The sequence below is a fragment of the Sarcophilus harrisii genome, chromosome 3, assembly GCF_902635505.1.
Source record: "Sarcophilus harrisii chromosome 3, mSarHar1.11, whole genome shotgun sequence".
In the NCBI taxonomy this organism is placed as follows: Eukaryota; Metazoa; Chordata; class Mammalia; order Dasyuromorphia; family Dasyuridae; genus Sarcophilus; species Sarcophilus harrisii.
In genome coordinates this window covers 360515191-360538030 of record NC_045428.1, presented here as the reverse complement: position 1 = coordinate 360538030, position 22840 = coordinate 360515191, and the positions used below count along the sequence as shown (strand labels likewise).

The 22840-nt window shown below is 37.5% G+C and overlaps 1 protein-coding gene across 4 annotated transcripts in view; it reads right to left on the bottom strand.

Moving 5' to 3' along the window:
- POU2F3 (POU class 2 homeobox 3) overlaps positions 1-22840 on the bottom strand; it is a 93356-nt gene that overhangs the window by 38453 nt on the left and 32063 nt on the right. For 3 of the 4 annotated variants that reach the window (XM_031960154.1, XM_031960155.1, XM_031960153.1), the window contains exon 3: positions 17498-17532. In XM_031960154.1, the coding sequence (XP_031816014.1) occupies positions 17498-17532 (35 nt within the window). Of the gene's footprint in view, positions 1-17497; positions 17533-17681; positions 17934-22840 lie in introns of those variants that run through there. The other variant, XM_012544933.2, reaches the window with a different exon arrangement.

Genomic DNA, 22840 nt, shown 5'->3' with positions numbered 1-22840 from the left:
TAGTTGGGAGGGAGAATTTTCAAAAGGCAGAAGTGAGGACATAGAACATTGTTATTGTCCATCCACCATTCTTGAACAGAACCAATGACATCACCAGGGTGATATCAGTCTTTACTTGCTCATCAATTGGATTTAAATGAGATAGAGCTGTCCAGAATCACCAGCCTCACTCTCTCCTCCAGAATCACTGACATAAGGAACAACTAGCACAAAGTCACAGACCAGGAAGATGACCTCTCCACTCAATCTCAGCTCTTCTCTTCTCTTTTGTCCAAGTCTTTAAGGAAGAAATGGTCCTTCTCTTTTGAGGGCAAGGATTCTTTATGGTGGCAGAAACTACTACAGACATCTTTGTTTTTACTTCTATTTTACAGATGAGGAAACTAAGGCTCAAAGAGATTGGGTGATTTATTTATAGGCCACAGCTAGTATCAGAAGAAGGATCCCAACCTAGGTCTCTGTACTGTAATACTCTACATCACATTGTTCACCAAATCATATTTTCTAAGGCTGAGGATCAATTATTTCTAGCAACTAACTACTGGAACTGTGTCTCTGTTATTTCTTTCTCTCTTGTTGGGTAAACTTGGATCAAATTGAGCTTCTAACTCTTGTGCTTCAGTTTTCTTAACTGTAAAAAGGAAATAATAATTTTTAGCCCCCAAAGATGCTCTGAGGATAAATGAGAAGATGCCTATAAAACCTGTGAAAGATGGAGCTTATTAAAGTATTATTATTATTATCAGCATTATTTTTACCATCATGATGATAGTGGGACATCTTGAAGATCTGGGGTGTGTTGATTGAGTGAGGATTTATCATATATTAGATGATTATTATACATTAAAATTCAGATGATGCCAGTCAAACAAAAGCACTTATTAAGCACCTACTGTGTGCCAAGCACCTACTATGTCCCAAGCAAAAATAGTCCAGGACATTAAGAATCCCACCTTCTAATGCAGGAGATATGTCAATAACTAGATGCATAAAATTTAAAAAGAAGAGATTAAGATGCTTCAAAAGGTCTGTCATAGAACAAGGCGATTTCTATCTAGCAATAGAAATTGATAAGAAACTTAGCCATATTCTAACTGTATGGACATGTATACATATATTATATTTAACATATATTTTAACATATTTAACATGTATTGGTCTACCTGCCATCTGGGGGGGAGGGGGAAGGAAGGGAAAAGTTGGAACAGAAGGTTTTGCAATTGGCAATGCTGAAAAATTACCCATGCATATATCTTGTAAATAAAAAGCTATTTTAAAAAGCCATATTATTACTCTGAATTAAGACAAGGTGAATTCAAACCATAAAAGTAAAATTAATTCATCAGGACACCAGTCACCTTAATTTTAATTTGTTTCTATTTGAATCATTTAAATTGGCCAAAAAAAGGCTGTCCCAGAAGCAACATTTAAATAACGTTATATCTGGCATGACTACTATCAGCTCTGCCAGAGCCTTCCAAGAACAGTTCTGATCTGAGCCCTTCCAGGTCTGCATGCCCTGCTCATCTGCTAACCTCTAGTTGGAAAACAGCATCAAACAGCTTTTTCTCACACATTTTGTTTCCCCCTTCCACTGAATTCTCTAACCAGGCTGGATTCCCTCAGTTCCCACAAACCAAACAGCTGGGATGCCTCAGCAAACAATTTCCAGAGCCAGGGCCAGGGGCTATGGAGAACTGGAAAATATTTACCAATGGATAGCTTGAGTCCTTTCCACACCTCTCTTTGCATAGAGCCAACCTGATTTCCTCCTGGTAAATAAGCACTACGTTCTTGTGAACCCCCCTGGCTGGGTGTGGGCACTATCACGGGTGTGAGCAAAGCAGAAGTTCCATAGCAGAAAACAGAAAGAAGAGGCAATATCAGCATGAATGCCTTGGACAAGGTGGCTTAAGGCTCTGTGTTGGGAGTCAGGAAATATGAGTCCACTCTTTCAAAATTAGCTCCTTTCTCTTATTGATTTTATTTTTTTTTTCTTGCTTTTTAAATAACCCATATTTCTACAGTGCTATGAGGTTTATAAAGAACTTTCTTCACAATACCAGTAAATCACAAAAGAACCTACAGGAACCTTTAGGAAGAACCTATTATTATTGCCAGTTTACAAGGAAATAAAATAAGTCTAAGTAGAAAAATTTAGATACTCATAGGATTTGTAGTAAGGAAGAACCTAAGAGCTCACCTAATTCAAATTCCTCATTTTCCAAATTAGAATGGGATTGTAAGAATGTTCCTTAACAGAAATAGGCAAGTTTGGAGGAATACTGGATTTAGGGGAAAAGATAACAACAATAATATTTATATATCATTTTAAAGTTTGCAAAACACTTTACAAATTTTATCTCATTTAATCCTCACAACAATTCTGTAACTAAAGTGGGTGCTATTATTATCCTGATTTAACAGATAAGGCAGCTGAGGCTGAGATTAAGTGACTTACTCAAGATCCCACAGTTAGTGTCTGAAGCATGTTTCAAACTCCTGATCTTTCTAATTAGCTCTGTACTTCCACCATTGTACTAAGCATTGCTTCAGATGAAGAAACAGGCTTAGAATGGTTGTGATTTTCACAAAATTGAACAGAGATAGGCAGGAACATAATTTAAACCCAAACCTCTGATTCCAAATCCAATGTTCTATCCTTTAGACCTCTTTGATTCATAATTTCATGCTGGGAGTGAAATCCAGATCTTTGGAATTTGAAATCTGGCACCCTTTCTATTAAACAACAATGTCTTTCCATAGTGGGACTTAAATGGAAGTCACTGAGATAGAAGGAAAAAATAGTGAGGAGATATTTGGTATTCCTAGGAGCATAAGGCCATGAAACAAGTATAGAGATATAGGTGGGGAGGAAAGGGGAATTCCCCCAGAACAATTAGGTATTTACCTCATAGCCCGTGGAGGAAATTAGAGGAAATTAGGTAGGGAAAAGAAGAAACAATGGCACTAATCCTTAATGCTGCCCAGGGACCAAACCTTGGCAATGGGGCTGACCTGTTTGACAGAGCTCATGAAGCTTGGTCGACTGCCATTCTATCAGTAGTTCATTACACCTGAGAGCCAGGAAAGAGGACAGGGATTGGATATTTTTTTTCACCTCTGTACCTCCACCGCCTAGATGGAATAATATCTTCAACATAAATAGGGATATAGAGATTGAACTCCTGAGCAAGAAAGCTTCCTCTATCAGTGCACATCAGTGCTTTCTCTGAAACTTAAGTTTTAAAGAGTTACCTACATCACTGACAGAAGCAGCTAAGTGGCCAGTGAATAGAATGCTGGACTAGGAACACTCTTCCTGGGTTCAAATTTGGTCTGATACTCTTCCTAACTCTATGTGAACAAATTACTTAATCCTTTCTTCCCTAGTTTCCTCATCTGTAAAAAATGAACTGGAGAAGAAAATGACAAACCACTCCAAGTAAACCCCAAATAGGATCACGAAGAATTGGATGCAACTAAATAGCAACAACAAAGAGCACAGACTGGTTAAGGGATAGCTAGTATGTGTCAGAGGAGGAACTTGAAACCAGGACTTCCTGGCTCTCAGGCCAGTTCTTTCATCTGCTATAACACTGTTGTCTCTGAGCAAATAAGAGATACTTTAAAAATGTTTGCTGAAAGGAAAATAAAAATGTTTGCTGAATTTATTTGCTGCTATAATGATTCAGACCCATGTGGAGCTTTTAAGTTTCCAAAGCACTTTGCTCTTGCTAGGTACAAGTATTATGGAACAAGTAGGTGGTGTGATGGATGAAACAATGGGAACGGTATAAGAAAGATTTGAATCCAAATCCAGCCTCAGACACATTCTAATTATATGACCTTGGACAGGTCACAATCTGTGAAATAAGAGATTCCTCATTTATGAAAATAATGTACCTGTCCCCCAGAGTTGTAATGAGGATAAAAAGAGATAAGATTTGTAAAGGCTTTGCAAATCTGAAGATATTAAATACTTGCTATTATTGTTATTGTTATTGTTATTCCCATTTTACATACCCTTAAAAAGTTACAGACTTATCTATCATCACATAACCAGAAAGTGTCACCTAATATGTAGGTCTTTCATCCAGGATGAAGTGATAAATGTTGATGATGAGAAAGTTAGGGAATCTTAAATCTTAATCTGGATTCTTATCGATCAAATTTTCCTTTTCATGAACTTTACAGCAAAGGTATCAGACACATGGTCTGTTGCTCCAGAATGGGATTTAAATTAATGGGACTAAAATGTAATTTGGAAATATTTAGCAAAATAAATAAAAATACAACAAAACAAAGATAATATTATATTTTTTAAATGAGCCAAGATATGCCCAGCAGTGATCCTTATGCTTGGTTAAGTAAACTCTTTTCATTTGGGGCTAACACCACTGTATTATGACAAGGTAGCTCAGGAGTGCTCAGAATCACAATGGACATAGGATTTACTTCTCCTTCCTTCAAAGAAGTATTTTCCTGGTTATTTTCTTGACTTTTGGGAAGTGCCTTCTCCTGCTCCATAGCCTAGGAATCCCAGCTCAGGGCACTGCCAGTTCAACTGAGGGGAGTGGTGGTAGTGATATCCTTAAAATCTCATTCATTAGTTCTGATCCCATTTCAAACCTGAAAATGAAACTTAGCCCAAACTTCGCGAAACCTCAGTTTCCTCTTAGGCCCTTTGGATAGGATCTGCATTAGAAAGTCTTCTCTTATGTTTTGTCATGGAAGCCAGATCCATTTTAATCACCTGTTAGAAATGCTTTCCTGGCATGAGAGTTCAAATCCTCAGATACCCTAGACCACTCCAACACCTGCAGAGTGCCTCTCTTCACCACTTTGACAGGCTTCCTCCTTTGGAAGGGTTCACATCTATCAGTTAATAATGTCTATGCTGGCCAGAAATTACTTTGCCCTGGGCAACTAGCCCAGTAGTTGTTTCCAATGCTGGACTCACCAGGTGCCATGTTTGGACAAGAAATAATATCCAAGACTCCAATGATTGAAGTCATATACTGTGCCTGAATCCCATACCAAAAAGCTTGAAATACTGTACTGAATAGACTCTGTTAAGGGATTATTCTTTCTTTGAAAAAATCAAATTCATTTTTTTTTAATAGGAATATAGGTACACACTCCTATCTGTTCCACCCTACCTCCACTGCCCATTTTAAGAATTCTGATGTGAAAATTCAGTTTGTTAAGCAGATAAATTAAGAGTACAAACTCATTCATTATTTTACACTAGGATTCCCCACAGGATTCCTTTAATTAACAAGCTTCCTTGGTGCATTGAAAATAGGCTCTCACAAAAATTTGATTTCCACACAACTTTTCAGGAAACCTATTATATAAAGTGAATTGTACTTTCAGTTGTTTAGAAATACACAATTTCAATAATATTATGACGAGGTAGCTCTGGAGTGCTCAGAGTCATATTGGACACAGGATCTACCCACTAGTAATAGATATCTGGGCACAAGCTGGCAAGGCAAGTAGTAAGTAAGGAAGATCATAGTATATAGAGCTAGAAGGGATATAAGATTTAAATAATTTCTTCTGGTCCCCTCATTTAACAGGTAAAGGAATCAAGGCTCAGTGAGATGGGGCAAGTTGTTCAAGATCACATGGGTAGTGAATAATAAAGCTGGGATCTCATCTCAGGTTCTGTAACTCCCCACTTAGCATTCCTTCTGGTGGGGTGCACAGGTCCAGGACTGTACCTCCACTTAGCAGGAGACAGTTCAGTGGTAGTTCTAAAGAATCTGAGTAGATCCCTTGTCTTCAATCTGGGAGCAAAGAAGAAAGAACGAACTGGACACAGGCCAATGTGGCAACTGGCATGTTGGTGGGAGAATTGGAGAGGATAGTATGGATGGGCAGAGCCTAGAGAGTGAACAAAAGCAAAGCAGGATATGAATGAAAATCCTCCAGGCTAGGAATCAAAAGCAAAATGGATATTGACAACTCCCTGGAAGTGAAAGAAGTAATGACATATGCTTCCAGCCGAATGGCAAAGGCAGAGGCTGAAGTCAAACCCAAAGGGCTATTGGGATAATAAGAAAAGAGAGATTGTAAAACAATATGAAACAGGATGGGAAGTAATATCAAGAAAGGGAGAATATTTGTAGAATTTCAATCAACAGGGAGCATAGACACCTGGTTGGAATTCAGATGGGAAAGAGACAATTCATAATAGCTGGTATCAGTAGAGTAAGAAGCTGAGATTTCCCTCTCCTCCAGGAGAGGGTGAGAAATCTGAAGGAAAAATTATAATTGTCAATGAAGCCTGTGATACCGGGGAGGAGTTAACCTGTTCGATGTTGAAATTGCTTCCATAGACATTTCTGATGGAGAACATAGGAAGCTCTGTGTACCCTCTTTCTTTCCCTCCCCTTTCCTCTCTCCACCCTTTAATATATATATACAAACACACACACACACACACACACACACACACACACACACGCACACAAACATTTAGACTCCTTATCTTCCACATCTGCCCCAGGGAGACGAGGTTGATGCTTACCCTAGGGGCCAGGGACAACTAAATCCTTCTCAACCCTACTTAACCCTTTAAGCCCTACTTAAACCATTTATCAACCAGCAATCACCAACCAAGTGTCAGATACCAGGCTCTGGGAATACAAAAATGTCCTCAAATAGTTTATATTCTATGAGGGGAAAAAAAGTTCATTGATAAGTCTATGCAACATATGTACAAAATAAATGCAAAGGTGGGAGAAAAGTAGACATTAGAAACTAGGGTCAAAAGTTTTATGTAGGTCACTTGAGTCTAGTTTTCTTTCTGAAACACTTTTCTGTACCTCTTTCCAATCTAAAGATACTCTACCAGCCCCAATTGAAAGAGGGAAATCATTTCTTGGAAAAGCTCCAATTTGGGGTTGAATCAGTTTACCTTTCAGAGATAATCACCAACCCTGAAAGGACTAAAGGAGGGCTCAAGCCTTCCATCTCATGAGTGTCCATATATCAGAGAGATCCTGCAGCTGACTCTGAAGAGAACTAGATTTTTTTTTCATCACAGAAAGATGGGGGAAGGGCTCCATTTATTTTCCTCTTTCATTCGAAGTCTGGATGATCTCCCCACCCTCACACCTGGTCCTAGAGGAAAATTCTATCTTTAGCCCAGGCTTGGAAACTCCCATTGCCTGGGGGACTTGGAGAGGGGGGAAGAAGCAAAAGTGTTTCTGGAACCCAGCTGGGCTTGGCCAGTAGCCTTGGGATCTGGGTGAGCAGAATCCATGGTAGCTGTCTGTTGTACCGCATAATAGCCATATCATAAACATAAACAGCCAGGTGATCCTTCTGCCCCTCTCTTTCTTTCTGTATGGATGTATCTGTCTCTCTCCCCTCTTGCTTGCCCTTCATTGCTCAGCTCTGGAAGGCCCCTTCCTCCCAACACTGTAGCTACAGCCTTAGCCACAAACAGGAAGCCGCTGAGGTAGCACCTGAGCCTCAGGCCAAGAGGTTGAACCCAACTGGCAGAACAAGGGCCCAGACTCCCACCTCTTCGCATGCAACCACACTTATCAACAACTGCTTTCCCATGAAAGTAATGGTGGAGTTTAGGGAAGGAACATAAGTGCACTAAAAGGACAGCAGGGAAGGAGAAGCTTCCTATTATGAATCCTCCGTTTTTGAAGCTAACAGGTCAACTAAACAGCCCAGGGAAGAATGAAAGGATTTAGGGCTGATATTAGCCCAATCACCTAATTTTACAGGAAACTGATGTTGTCTTATTGGAATCCTATACTTGAAGAATACCGATAGAAAAAGAACTACCAAAAACTACTTTATCAAACTAGACATAATATTAACTAAATGTATTTGGAGGAAAAAAAAAATCTAGAGTATCAAGGAAAATACTTTTAAAAGTTAGGAATAAAGGAAGAGTAGCATGTTTAGAACTCAAACTATATCTATCTCACAGCAATCATTAAAACTCTGTGGTACCAGCTTAAAAATATAAAAATGGATAAAAAAGCAAACTGGACAAAGAAAAATTAGAAATAATTGTACTTAACACAATATGTAATGTACCTGAGAATATAAATTAGCAAAAATTCCCTATTTGATGAGAATTTTAAGGAAAACTGAAAAGTATAGTGGAAAATAGTTTTAGACTAGAAATTTTTGTGTCATAAATCTTTTGGCCAGTCTGGTGAAGTCTAAGGATCCCTTCTCAGAATAGTGTTTTTAAATGCATAATGCAATGTTATATATTTGAAAGGAATAGCAAGTTGTGCTTACTAGATTTGTAGTTCCATGGGCAATCATTTTTTTAATCATACAATGTTACAGAAATGCTTGTTTTATTCCATAAATAAATAATAAAATAAAATAAATTTTTAATTAAAAGATGGATAGATTTTTTTTTTAAGTTAACTACAAAGAATTACAAAGGAAACAAAATCTATTGAAGTACAATTCTATTAAAAAAAAAAAATTTCCCAGATCCCAAGTAAAAAACTACTGGTTAAAGCAGTTTTGTACCACACCAGAATAGACACAAAATGAATATTAATTAATAAAAGTCAGACCATTAAAAGCATTAGAAGAGAGCTAGATCAGGTGGATTCCTAACCAAACAAGGAATAGAAACTATTATAAAAGATAGCATAGAACATTTTGATTATATGGAATTGAAAATATTTTTGAATTAATATAATTATTCCAACTGGGATAAGAAAAGATGTGGTTGAGTGGGTAAACAATCTTTGTACCAGATATCTCTGATGAAGGTTGAAGATATAAATAGGCAATAAACAAAAATATATAAAATGAAAAGCAGTTTCCCCAAGAAGTAAAGGATATGAAAAAAAAAGCCCTTAAAAGAAGAATTGAAAATTATGATCAATCATATGAAAAACTTCCCTGAATCAAGGATAAGAAAGAAATGTAAATGTAAATCAAAACAACTCAGAGCTTTTACCTCACACCCAGCAAATTGGCAAAGGTGACAAAGTTGGCAATAGCCAGTATTAGACAACTTGTGGAAAGACCGACCCTGTTTGTAGAGCTCTGGATGGTCCAACCATTTTGGAAAGCAATTTGGAACTATGAGACAGGTGAGAGGGCAGTGACTAAAATATCTCTTTTTACCCTTTGACTTAGAGTTTCCACTGCTAGGTATATACTCTAAGGAAGTCAATTATAAAAAAAAAAGAAAGATTCCAAATACACCCAAATATTTATGATTGTGCTTTTAACAAAAACTGAAAGTAAAAGTAGGTTTTCTATCGTTTGGGGAATGGCTATACTAGCTGTACTAGTAGTAGTAGCATAGTACTAGTAGTACTATGCACTACTATCTGTAGTGCATAACTATAATGGAATATTGCTATGCATAACTATAATAGATAGAGAAAGATAAAATATATGAACTGATACCAAGTGAAGCAGAAGATAATAAACACAATTACGGCAATGTAAATAAAAAGAAAAACATCAAAATATTTTAAGTGAAATGCTGTAAAATTATAGTGACCAATCTTAGACAAAAATCATATGAAAAATTGTCTCATTTCCTTCTTTTCAGAAGGAGAGATTATGGATTTAGAAGACAAAGAAGATCATTTAAAAAAAATTCTCTTTCTGTCTCTGTCTCTTTGTCTGCCTGTCTGTCTGTCTCTCTCTCTCTTTTTCTCTCTCCCCAACCTCCCCCTCTTTCTGTCTCCTGTTTCTCTCTGTGTGTCTCTGTCTGTCTCTCTCCTTTAATTCTTTGTAATAAACTAAGAGTGGCTTGATGGGAGAAGGTTGGGGGAGCATTATATTGGGAAATTAAGTGGTGTAAAAATAAAACATTTCAGTAATTGTTATTTATTTATTTTTTTGCTGAGGCAATTGGAATTAGGTGGTTTGCTCAGGGTCACACAGCTAGGAAGTGTTAAGTGTCTGAGACAAGATTTGAACTTAGGTCCTCCTGACTTCAGGGCTGGTGATCTATTCACTGTACCATCTAGCTGCCCCAGTAAAATTATTTTTAAAAAGTCATAATAGGGAGGGGCAGCTAGATGGCAAAGTAAATAGAGCACCAGCCCTGGAGTCAGGAGCACCTATATTCAAATCCAACACACTTTACCTTGGGCAAATCACTTAACCCCAATTGCTCTCCTTCTACCAACCAAAAAAAAAAAAAAAAAGAAATAGTAGAGAAAGAGTCTGTTTATCATTTTATCTGAAAAAATTCAGTTAAAATAAGGAGGAGACCTCAGGGAAAAGAGTCATTATTATCTACTAACCCTTTCTTCTCCTTCAAATGATATCTTTCAAAATTCCATTCAAAAGCCACTATCACCAGGATGTCTTCCCTGACTAACACCATCTAGCTTAGGTCTCTCAGATTCTGTAACTCTTCAATGTTTGTAGTTAATGCCAATTCTGGTAACTGTTTTGTGCCTATTTGTCTATTTCTTGAGCTGTATTCTTTTGCTTACTTTATGTAGTTTATGCCATTCTTCCTTATTAGATTTTAAACAGGGACTACATTTTGCATCTTTTCTTGATGTAATGGGAAAAGGCCTGAGTTTAGAGTCAGGAGAGATGTAGATTCACAAATTACATAGATAGAAAATAAAAAAGAATCAGGATTTGAACCTAGATCATCAAAATTTAGAATCAATTCTCTTTTCCATTGCATCATTCTTGTTGGTGCTTGATTCTTCCTGCTTCCAAGAACAGGAGCAAAGTACAGCTGAAATCAAGCTGTTCTGAATTAGAAGCAGATGGAAAGCACTTTGAAGGAGCACAGACCTCATGAAATCTTTAATTCCCATTTTCTGATGTCATCAGCATTTTCATAGGAAGAATTTTTCTCTTTCTCGAAAACTCCTTTTCAGTATGACTAACCCCACCTTCCCCCACAACCCCAGTTGAACTTGCTTTCTTCTTAGCTATTATATGATTAGCCTTTTCTTGGTCCTTACAGAATATAAGCCTTCTCTTTGATAGCCTTAGCTTCTTCACCCTGCTAATGATTGTTCAGTCCCATTATTTACAGAAGAATCTTAGCTTTTCTCTATTTGGGTTCTTGGGGGGAGGGAAGTGTTTTCTGAGACTGTGAACAGGATCATGAAATCATAGATTCTTAGAAGTCAAAATAACCTTAAAAATAGATAGATCATTTAGTTTGAGCCCCTTACTTTACAAATGAAAAACCTGAGATTTAAGATAATGGGTGATTTTCTTAGAATCAGCAAGAAGCCGATAACATAGTTTAAATTTTCATCTATACTACAATCTGTTGCTTTTTTCCAGTCCACCATTCTGGAACTTGAAACGGTGACTGATACTATAGTCTAGAAATCCTATTTATAACTTAGAAATTTTGGTTTGCTTTCTTATCTTTGCTTTTCTTTGCTATCTAAATAGCTTGATGACTTTCCAATTTTTTTTTAGTATATTCTCATAGAAATTCCTCACCACTGAAAGAGGCAATTCCCTCATCACGGATCTTCTAGGGTTGAGAATTTCTCTTGGTAAGATTTCAATGATTTTAGGAAACTTCCCCTTTCATACTATAGTCTGAGAGCTCTATGGAAAATTGACAATGTTCAATTCCATCCAAGAAAGGCACATATGCAAATCTACTTAATTTGAAGGTTAAGTCAAAATGACAGAAACAAAGTAGCACTGGACTACTGCCAGCTGGTATAACTGTACCGGGTATAGCCCAGGTTGAGGCTCAAAGAGAAACATCAAGCTTTTAGGGATTCTTATGTTTCTGTGCCCCAGAGATAGATTGTTCTGTCCTGAGGGATTCTCTAATCAATCAATAAACATTTATTAAGTGCTTAGTATGTGCCAGGCACAGAGCTAAGTCCTAAGAACTAAAGGAGGGTATTAGGATCCTTAGAAGTCCTGCTGTGTATGAATCATAAAATCTAAACACTTTGCAAAACTGTTATTATTATTATTATAGAATCATAAAATGCCAGAATTGGCAGTGACATTAGAGATTTAGTCTACCTCCCTTCCCTACTTGACAGATGAAGAGAAATGACTCACTATATGTCACAGATTTCTTGTGTAACAGAGCTAGGGCTAGGCACCAGGTGCTCCTCACTCTCAGTCTGGTATTATTTCCACAAGAATATGTTTTGTCTCACCAGGACTCTATAGCACTTGTCGTTTGTGATTTTCCATTCACCCTCCCAGTTATCCCACAAGATCAGGAGGATCACAGAATTATGGATTTAGAGATGGAAGAAATCTAAAGGATCCTCTAGTCCAATTTACAGAGGAGAAAACTAGGAATCAGAGAGGTACTAAGATTGTAGATCTAGAAGGGACCTCAATCTCAGCACTTATTTTATAAATAAGGAAACAAACCTAGAGAAGTAATAAGACCATACATAGATCTAGATCTGGAAAAGACCACATAGAGCACATATTCATTCCCACCTCACCCCCATTTTATAAATGAGGAAACTAAGGCTAGGAGTTAATACCAATAATTTGGTTTATACAGGTAATTAAGTGGCAAAGCTATCTAGTAGTCTTTCCAGTACATCTCAAGTAGTCAGTGGAAGATGATACTGCTATGGGGAGAATAAGATGGGTCTAATAGAATTGAAGTTCCTAGCCTTTGATGACTTCCTGATTTGTCCCTATTCCTAAATAGTAAACTCTCTTTAAATCAGAGAAAACTTCAGACTTCAAGAAAGAAATTCTCTTTATATGTCATCTCTCATATACTACTTTCATATCAGACATCTTTTGAGAAAACAGCCCAAATTCTTCTTTTTAGGGGATGAGGAGAATTCCCACCTATCTTTTAAAGATCAGTTCAAATGCTGCCTCCTCACAAAGCATTCTGTTATTGAGGAGCACACTCAGTGACAACCTGAATTCTCAGACTTAGCCTAATACACTAGTTTCTGTCTTAATAATAGTTAGAATTTATATGACGTTTTAGGATTTGTAAAGTGCTTTACAAATATCTCATTTTGTCCTCACAATGACCCTGGGAAGTAGGGGTTATTGTTGTCATCCCCATTCTACAGATGGGGAAACTGAAGAAAACAGTGAATTTTAGTTGGTGGTGGTAGTTGTTTGTTTGTTTGTTTTTTAAGTCACTGGCCCAGAGTGGCAGAATTAGTGTCTGATGCCTGATTTTTCCTAATTCCAAGTCTATCCTATTATCCATTGTGCCATGTAAGTACTTCAATTCACTAATAAGTCATTGATTGAATATTGTTATTTGTGATTGTGTCCTATCCCCCTATCAGACACTAAGCTCATTGAGGACAGGGGCTGTCTGATGGAAACTGTATCTCTTCCGGTTTCTAATATAGTATTCTGCACACAGAGCTTAATAAATATGTGTTGAATTTAAATTGACCGGTAGCACAGTGTGCTGATTGGAAAACAGAATAGGAAGACTGAATAATAGCTGACATTTATACAGGATGTCTCAATAATCTTAGATTTGGGAATACCTTGTATATGGCTTTGAGGTGTTCAAAGCCCTTTCTGTACATTGTTTCATTTGAATTTTGAAATAACTCTGTTAGGTAAGTACTACATAGATTGTTACCCAAAACCAAAACTCTTAGAGATTAAATGACTTGCCTGTAGTCACATGGTTATAAAATATCTGAGACAGACTTTGAGTCCAGATCTTTCTTAATCTAAAGTCCAGGGCTCTTTTCAGTGTTACACATTGCTTCTCTGGTATGAAAGTCATTTAGAAAGTTTGAAACCAAAAATCCTTACTCAGACCCCACTATGTCTTCACACTGATTTTCTCTCTTATTTTTTTTTTTTTACTGCCGGACTCCCAGAAACATTTATGTACACTCCCTGTCTTCACTTTTTTACCATCTGCTCACCTCTCATCCCTTTCCAGTTTGATTTAAAATTTCACTACTTAACTGAAACTGTTTCCTCTCTAAGATTACCAATGGTTTCTTAACTGTTACATCTAATAACCTTTTCGATCTCTCCTTCCTTCATTGTGTTGAATTATTTGACACCATTAATCAGCTTCCTCTACTTGGATATTCTCTTCCTAATTGGTTTTCATGACATTTTCTCTCTCCTAGCTTTCTTCTTAACTTTTTCACTGTGCCTTTTCAATATTCTTTGTTGGATCATCATCCATATCCAGTTCCTTAATCATTGACATCTTCCAATGCTTTGATCTTATGCACTTCATTGGTTAAATTATCTTTTTTACATAGATACTATCCTCATCAGTAAAGCCAACTTTAATCAGTCTTTGAGTTCTACAGCATCTCAAACTGATTCATCTATTCATCCTATTCATCTAAGCTCAGACTTAACATGTTACAGCCCTAATCCCACCTCTTTTCTAAACTACCTTAATTCTATTGAAGACACTATCAATTTCTTAATAATCCAAGATCAAACCGTTGTAACCCCCAACTCTTCTCTATCACTCCCAATATCCAATCAATCACTAAATCTTGTTGATTTTGCCTCAACAACTTCTTTTTCTACTCACACAGCCTCTACCCATATTCAGACCCATCCTTGCTTCTCTCCTGGACTATTTTAATAATTTCTTATTTGATCTCCTTGCTTTTAGCTCTTTAGCTTTAATTCATCCTTCATATAGCTACCAAAATAATTTTGATATAATCATGTTCCTTAAAACATTTCAATAATTCTGTATTGCACCTAGGGTAAAATATATACTCAGTTTAGCATTTGAGAAGCTTAGAGATCTGGTTCTAATACAGCTGTCATTTCACATTACTCCTCATAATACACTCATGTTTGAGTAAGTCAGACTGGCAGTACCTTGTACTCTCAATAGATGGGAAGCTCCTTAAAGACAGGGATTGTAATATTTTTGTCTTTGAATGCTTAATTCCAGGGTGTCTTATATACAGTAAGTATCTTTTTCAATTGAATTACTGAGGGAATTAGAGACAATGACCTTTCTGAACCTGGGCATTTAATGTTTGTAAAGCGTAATATTTTCTAAAGATCCAGATCTTCTAATCTAACCATCTGTACTTCCTGCTGCTTACTGAGGGCCTCATCTATTAACTCCCAATTATACCAACTAACTTACAGATTGTCCTGTGCTGAGAACTGAAGTTATTGTTTTGTTGGGAGGTTTTTGCTGACATCTTCACTGTCTCATAGATTGAAAAACCTTACACAATCACTCCCTGTTTTTCCCCTCCCTATTCTCTTCCCTTTCCACCTAGTTAGTAATGGTGAGATCACACTTAGCTTCCCCATCTTCCATGTCTCACCCATCAGAAAAGACTGATGAATTTCAAAGGCAAAACACGTACTTTGTGTTTATTAGGGGGCAGGAGAAAGGCAAAATAGAGAGGAGAAAGATGGAGAGAAGAAATAAGAGTGTGTGTGAATAAGCGGGAACATGAATGTGAAAGTGTTGGCATGAGAGAGCTCAGGTTCATAATAACATAGGACTACATGTAGGGCAGTGTGTGTGTGTGTGTGTGTGTGTGTGTGCATATGTGTTTGTGGGGAATGATGTTGAGAAAACCATGAGAAGGTGATACCATGGAAAGAGTGCCGAATTTGGAGTTGGGACTAGATTCTAATCTTGACTCTGTTATTTACTCTTTGTATGACTCTGGCAGATCATGTCATTTCTCTGAACTTCATTTTCCTCTTTTATAAAATGGAGAGGTTTTGTTAAAAGGCTTCTAAGGTCCCTTTCACTTCTAAATCTATGATCCAGAGAGTAAATTCAAATCTGAGAGGGTATCTATGTGTGATAATCCCATTAAGAGAGTAGGAGAGAATTGGAAAGGGTACAGACATCTTTGTCACACAAATGAGAGAATGAGAGACGGTGTATGAGGGGACATGTGTAAGAAGGAGATTATCAGTGCTAGATAAATGTGTTTTCTAAACCTTTCTCTCCACACTTCTTTTTGGGAAGGATGAGACTGGTTGACACTGTCAAGGGCGATAAGAAATCCAAAAAATCATTTGTAGGAGGAAGAGAGGGAGGGAGGAATCTAAGGAGGAAAAGACCTTTCCCTCAGGGCTTCTCTAAAGGAAATAAATATAATCTCAGCACTTTGGAGACAGGAGTCCAGAGAATTAGGGTTTTAGAACTCATGTGGGTCAGAAAGCCAAGAGCATCCAATTGAGGCTGGTCGTAGAGTGGTGGAAGATGTCATTACCAGTCTCCTACCATCAGGATGAGGGTTTCGAAAGGCCTCAGTCAGACCACACAGGCAGTGAAACCTGCACAGCCTGTGGAGTGAGCTGGTTTCCCAGTGCTGCTGGCACAGCCTTGGCTTGGTGTGGGACTAATTCAACATTCTGTCTAGGCTGAGGGTCGGGAGGACTTGGGGCCAGTAGACCCCCCAGGCCTCAGAGTAGAAAGTACTGTGGCCAGGACTCCTCCCATCCTGCTCAAACCTTTCTGGAATCCCAGAGCTTGTGGGAAGTCATCTTCCTTGTTCATCAACTAGGAAGGCTAGCAGTCAGGTCATACTGCACAGACACATCTGTTTTACATTCAAACATTTTGAGTAAGAAGGTGAGTCTGTAAGCTTTCCTCACTTCCTCTAATTTCCTTTAATAATCTTCACTGTTGGGAATTCCTTCATCATATCTCACCTAAATCTTTCCAGCTATAATTGAAAATATTCCTTATTTAGTTTAGAGTAAATGTGCAGCACTTCATCATGAATCTCAGCAGATTCCCCAGATCTCACTTGTTCCTTTTACCTCCATCTCCATAAATCAGTTGTTGTTAGCTAGGGGGAACCTAAAGGTTTTTGCTATGGAGTGTTTGCTCAGGGCTTGAAATTTTCCTTATCCCTGTATCAGAAGACCTAACCCTGAAGGGAATTTCTGAGATTAGGACTATATTGAGAGGTGTCTCTCACTGTGTCTCACAGTGTCTCACACTGAAGATAAAAAGAAAGGAGGAATTGTCTGTAGGCTCTTTACCAGTTGCTGGTTCATACCTAGGCCTCCAGCTTACTGTCCTTATCAGTTACCATACAATTTACATTCTCCCCTCAACCAAGTTAATTTACTTCCCACTGTCTTCACTTTCTAACTCATGCCATCTTCTCCTTTCTCTCAGCCTTCATATAGGCTAATATCTGGGGAGAAAACCCCCATAACCCCTCCTAGCTACATCCTGACCCTGTCAAAAAAAAATCTACCCCCTTTTGAATAAGTCTCCTTGACCAAGACCAAGCTTACTTAGCTCAGTTTCCTTCAGATACTAAAGCACTAATGCAGGCACTATTGTGGAATTGCTCCAATTCCTAGAGCTTCTCTAGGGCTTCCCCATAAAGCCATATATCAAGTATTAAAGGGAAGCCCATGAGGCCCATAATTGGATCATATTGACTAATGTCTTATATGTGGTTTGTATTTGGTCCTAAATTGATGCTCCATCTGTCTAGCTGTTCTTTGAATGAATCAAGCTTTTTCTGTAACCCAAGCTTCATAGAATTAGTTTTGACCTAGATAGAAAAGTGCTTACCTGTCTGTTGAAGTCCAGACCATTTCGATCACTTCCTAGAATGGAAAGAAAACAATTAGTCACTTGAATGGCATCAGGAAAGACAGAAAGCTAAAAAGGAAACAAAACATTATGGAAGGAGACTATTCACTTTCAAAGAGAAACAAAAATCCACTTCTTTTTTCCCCAGATGCTTTCAACTTACCTCATTATTCCAAACCCAGAAGCCTTGATAGTCTTATCAATCTATCATATAACCAGTGAAAGAGAGAAGGAAAGTGATTTTACCGAAGTCACATTGTATCAGAGTTGAGATTTGAATTTGAAACAACTATTTCTTTTCTGCTTCACAACCTATTGAGCTATTTACTACTACTCAGTAATCATCTCTAAAACCCTTTTTACATGCATGAGCAAAAACAAATCAACTGCAAGATCCTATGGCTCAAAGGGATTTCTATAAATTATCCTATCCCTCCTCCTCCAGGCGGGGCTCTACTGAAGCCACACCAGAGGGATGGATGTCAATCCTGTTCCTATCCATCTCCAGGGAAGGAGATTCTGTAACTTCCCCATACACCCAGATATAGTATTAAAGGATCTTTACCATCAGGAAATAAATTTTTTTTTCTGGGATCTAACTGTAAAATCTTTTTGTCTCAACTAAAACTCACTTTTGAATCTTGATTCTGCCATCTACTTTCTAAGTGACTTTGAGCAATCACTTAAGATCTCTGGGCAGTTACCTCATCTATAAGCAAGATTGGGAGTGTACACTTAATATCAGGAAGAGCATACCTTGCTGTTTCAAGAATTAGGCTTCCTTGGGCCAGTTTTCTCTTTTTCTCTCCCCCATGAAAATGAGAGACTGGACAAAATCATCTCTAAGATCTATAATTCTATATCACAACAGTCTAGAGATACCCCCTTCCCATTTTTTCTCTGCTTAAGAGCTATTTTAGAAAACAGGTCATCAAGCTGAAAGTTGAAAACAGGCTCTATTACTCCTGACAATGCTGAATAAGCACTGGAGTTTAGAGGGAGGAGAGGTCATATTCTGCATTTGACATTGGCTGGAAAATGGCGGGCAAGTCATTCAAATTGCTCTGAGCCTTCATTTGCTCATAAATAAAATAGGGACAATAATTCTTGTTATGTTTCTCATAAGGTTGTGAAAAGCAAATGAGGTAATATATGTGAAGGGCTTTGCAAATCTTAAAACACTCTATATAAATATCAGTAGTAGAATCAGAGAACATGGGCTTTGTCCCTGGCTTGAACATTTACTAACTATATGACCTTGGGCAAGACACAATCTCCCTGAGCCTTCATTTTCTCTTCTATAAACAGAGGATAATAAAACTTTTCCTACTTACTTCATAGAGGCATTGTAAGAAAAGTGCTTTATAAACCTTAAACACTAAATAAATACGAGCTGTTATTATTATCGTTACTAATTGGTCGGTGTGGAGGATTGATCCCAAGAGCTAGTAGAAAAGTAAGCAGGCTTTGAAGATAATTAAGATGTGTTCCACCTGGCACCACTTCTCTAACCTACCTAAATGAGAAGGCCCCAGAGAATAGAACTAAAATATGGGACTGTGCGGCTAAAGCTTTAGAGGAATCTATGTTGGTTCTTTCTAAGCCTCAATTTTTCTTCTCTGAAAAACATTTTGTCTGGGCGCTTTGAAGAGGAACAATTACCATATTGTTCTAAATATGAATCAATCTCCACTATAAAATGGCCCATCCCTCTTGGTGAAGCTTCTAAGAGTTGAAGAGCTTATTAACTGATTTTACTTAGAAATAAAGTTAACTTCAAACTTGATCAGAGTTGGACAGACAAGTTTGATTGTCAGTACTCATGGGAAGGTAGAAACATTACATGTCATCTAGAAATCACATCTGTATCTTTTTTCCCCCAAATATTTTCCTCTACTAATTCTTTCTATAAGTATGTCCACAAATATCTCCATTAAAGTCCCACCTCAGTGTGTGCTTGTGGAGGTGACCAAATGAAATGTAAATTCTGGTAAATCCTTTTTATTTTTTTATTTTTTTATTTGCCTCCCCTAACTCATGAAATGCATGGATTAAGGTGTAAAACTGTGTAACAGTAAAAGAGGTATTCACAGTAATTAGTCACTGAGATTTACAAGTAATGAGCTTGGCCCCTGACCACTTTCTGGGGAAAGTATAAAAAAATAATACAATATTCCAAATTCAAGAAGGAGAAAAAAAGAAGCCAAAAAATTTGGATCATCCTGAAATTTGTTCCTGAATAATAAAGAGCTGAATGTAAAGATGAAAGATCAAATACAAGATCAAAACTTGTATCCATACTTAAGAGATTTGATCCAGCATCATTATCACCATCAAGAAAAAAAGGTTACTTAGTGATCATGTACATACGGGTTCTTAAAGAAAGCAGTTCCCTAGATATAATCCTTATTCTTTCTGGGTTTAAAATTACTGGCTTGGGGAACAATGAAAAAGACAGATTTATAGGATTATATTTGGAAGTGATGTTAGAGGTCATCTGAGGCAATGTAGTAGAATGGAGAGAGAATCAGATAGGGAATCAGAAGGTCTGGGTTAAACTTCTGAATGTAAGGAAGGCAGAGACTGTTTCATTTTTACCTTTGTTTCTCCAAGTTCTGTTCCACATTTGTTGCCCAATAATTTTCAGTCATGTCTAACTCTTCATAATCTATTTGGGGTTTTCTTGTCAAAGACACTAGACTGGTTTGTCATTTTTTCTCCAGTTTATTTTACAGATGAGAAAACTGAAGGCAGAGTTAAGTGATTTGTCCAGAGTCACACAACTAGTAAGTGTCTGAGATCAAATTTGGACTCACAAAGATGAGGCACTCTATCTGTATTGCCTAGCTGCCCCAGGTTACATATAGTAAGTATTTGATAAATCTTCCCTGACATACTTGTTAAATTCTTGATTCTGTCTTGGGCAAGACATGTTGGCTTTCAAAGCCCTATTTTCCTTATCTGCAAAATGGAAGTGAAAATATTTGCATTCACTACTTCCTGGAGTTGTTGAGATTCAAAATAGAGAATACACTTAATGCATCAAGCTATACTACAAAAATGTCAGATTTATTATCTAGTCCAACCCAGTCTCCTTTTATGGATATGGAGGCTGAATTGAAGCAATTTGCTTGTGCTCACATAGCTGGTCGGCAGCAAAGCCAAGACAACCTGGGGTCTCTTGATTTTCCATCTCATACTTTTCCCTTTACACTAAGTTGCTTCTTATATCTAACACAAAGCAAGTGAATAATAAACGTCACCAGCAATGTTTTTGTGAAGCTTATTAAATTTGCTAAGGGCACAAAGGTTGGAGATCTGATTAATATACTGAATGAGAGTCATAATTTAAAAATATATATGAATTGAAATTGAGTCAAATTGTATGAAGATAAATGTAAGATTCTGCATTTAGATAAAAAAATAAAACCACTTGCACAAGAATAGGATAGGAAGGTATACTTCAAGTCAATTGGAAAAAGAAAACAACCTTTTGGTTCTAGTGGACTACAAATTCAATATGAATCAGCAGTATGATACAGTCCCAAATGCTAATTAAGTCTTAGGCTGCCTTAAAAGTGGTCTGATTAAGTCACGTCATAAGTATTATGTTGAATTCTAAAGACTATATATTTCCAAATGGAGCCCATTCAGAAGAGAGTTCTTGGGATGATAAGGCACTAGAAACCATGCCAATCAATCTACCAACAAACATTTATTAAATATTCTCTTTTGTACCTGATACAAGGTAGATACTAGAGATACAAAGCCAAAAGTGCAATCAATAATCCCTGTTTTCAAGGAGCTTATATTCTAATGGGAGAGAATGCATATTCTGTATGTGAATTCTTCTCCCCCCACACAAAACCTTTAAAAAAATTTTTTTTAAACTGAAATACAAAAATAGGAAAAGAAAGAAAATTGTTATGTATACAATAGAACATATATATTTGCATTCTAATATATGTGTATAGAACACATAGAAGACAAATACTGTTATGCCTCAGTTTCCCTGAATTATTCTGCCTCAGTTTCCCTGAATTGTTCTGCTTCAGTTTCCCTGATGGCAACTCTCCCTCCTTCCTGGCTATTAGAACTGAGATAATTTGGGCTGAGGAGCTCTGGTTACTCTAGCATTCCAGAGTCATAAAACTGCAAATGGTTTATCTCAAATGCTTGGGCATCTTCTGCTTCAAACTTCCTTCTCCTAGCTTTTTCACTCCCAACTTATCAGAATTTATGATCCTTTCTTCTTTACCCCCAATCTGTCAGAATTAAAAAGTTATGGTCCTTATAACAGTGCTCTTCCCCTCCCCCCCCCCCCCCCCGCCTTGCCTTTGTTTCCCTGATTGCTGAAGCCCTATAAGAGTCTCTTGATTCCCTTACTCATTGTTGGATGCTTTGAGACAAGAGTCCCATCCAGCTGGCTGCTAATATGGCTGCCAGTCCAAACCCTCCGCTATTAAAATATTAAAAACCCTCTAATCTCTGTCTTACCTCAGTTTCTTTGGCACTACATTTCAATGTTCCTTGGAAGGCATATATAATGAGGAAGACTAGTAGTACAAAAAATTGTACTTGTGCTGAGTCTTGAAGGAAATCATGGATTACAAGTGGCAGAGAGGAGGAAGAACATTCCAGGCATTGGTTGCAGTCAATACAAAATTATGGAGATAGATGATGGAGTCTTGTGTTGTGAGGGAGAGCAAAAAACCCTTGTGGTTGGATCTTAGAGTACATGAAGGGGAGTAAGAAGTTTAGAAAAATGAAAGGGGGAAAAGTACTGAAGAGCTGTTGATCCTAGAGGTAAGAGGGAGTCATTAGAGTTTACTGAGTCAGGTTCAGAGACATGGACAAAGCTGTGCTTTGGAAAAATAACTTTGGTAGCTGCATGGAGGATTTTGGAGTGGTGAGAAACTAGAAACAGGAGGCCAATTAGGAGGCTATGATAATAGTGCAAGTGCTGTGGTAATGAGGGCTTGAAAAAAGGTGGTGGCCATTTGAGTGGAGGGAAAGGGACATAAATGAGAAGAAAGGGGAAAAAAATGGTAAATGATGCCTTATGCAAAATGGTTGACATTCAGCCTAGAAAACAGAAAAGTTGGGAGTAGTTGCCTTCAAATATTGAAAGATTGTCATGTAGAAAAGAAAATAGACTTATTCTACTTAATCTTAGAGGATGGAACTAACACACATTGTTGGATGGAACAGAGACTAATCTCATCTCAGCATAAAGAAAAATGAAATTCCTCCTTTGATGTCTTAGTGTAGTGTGGAACTGACCTATGCTGAACTAGGCTGCCTTGGGGATTCCCCATCATT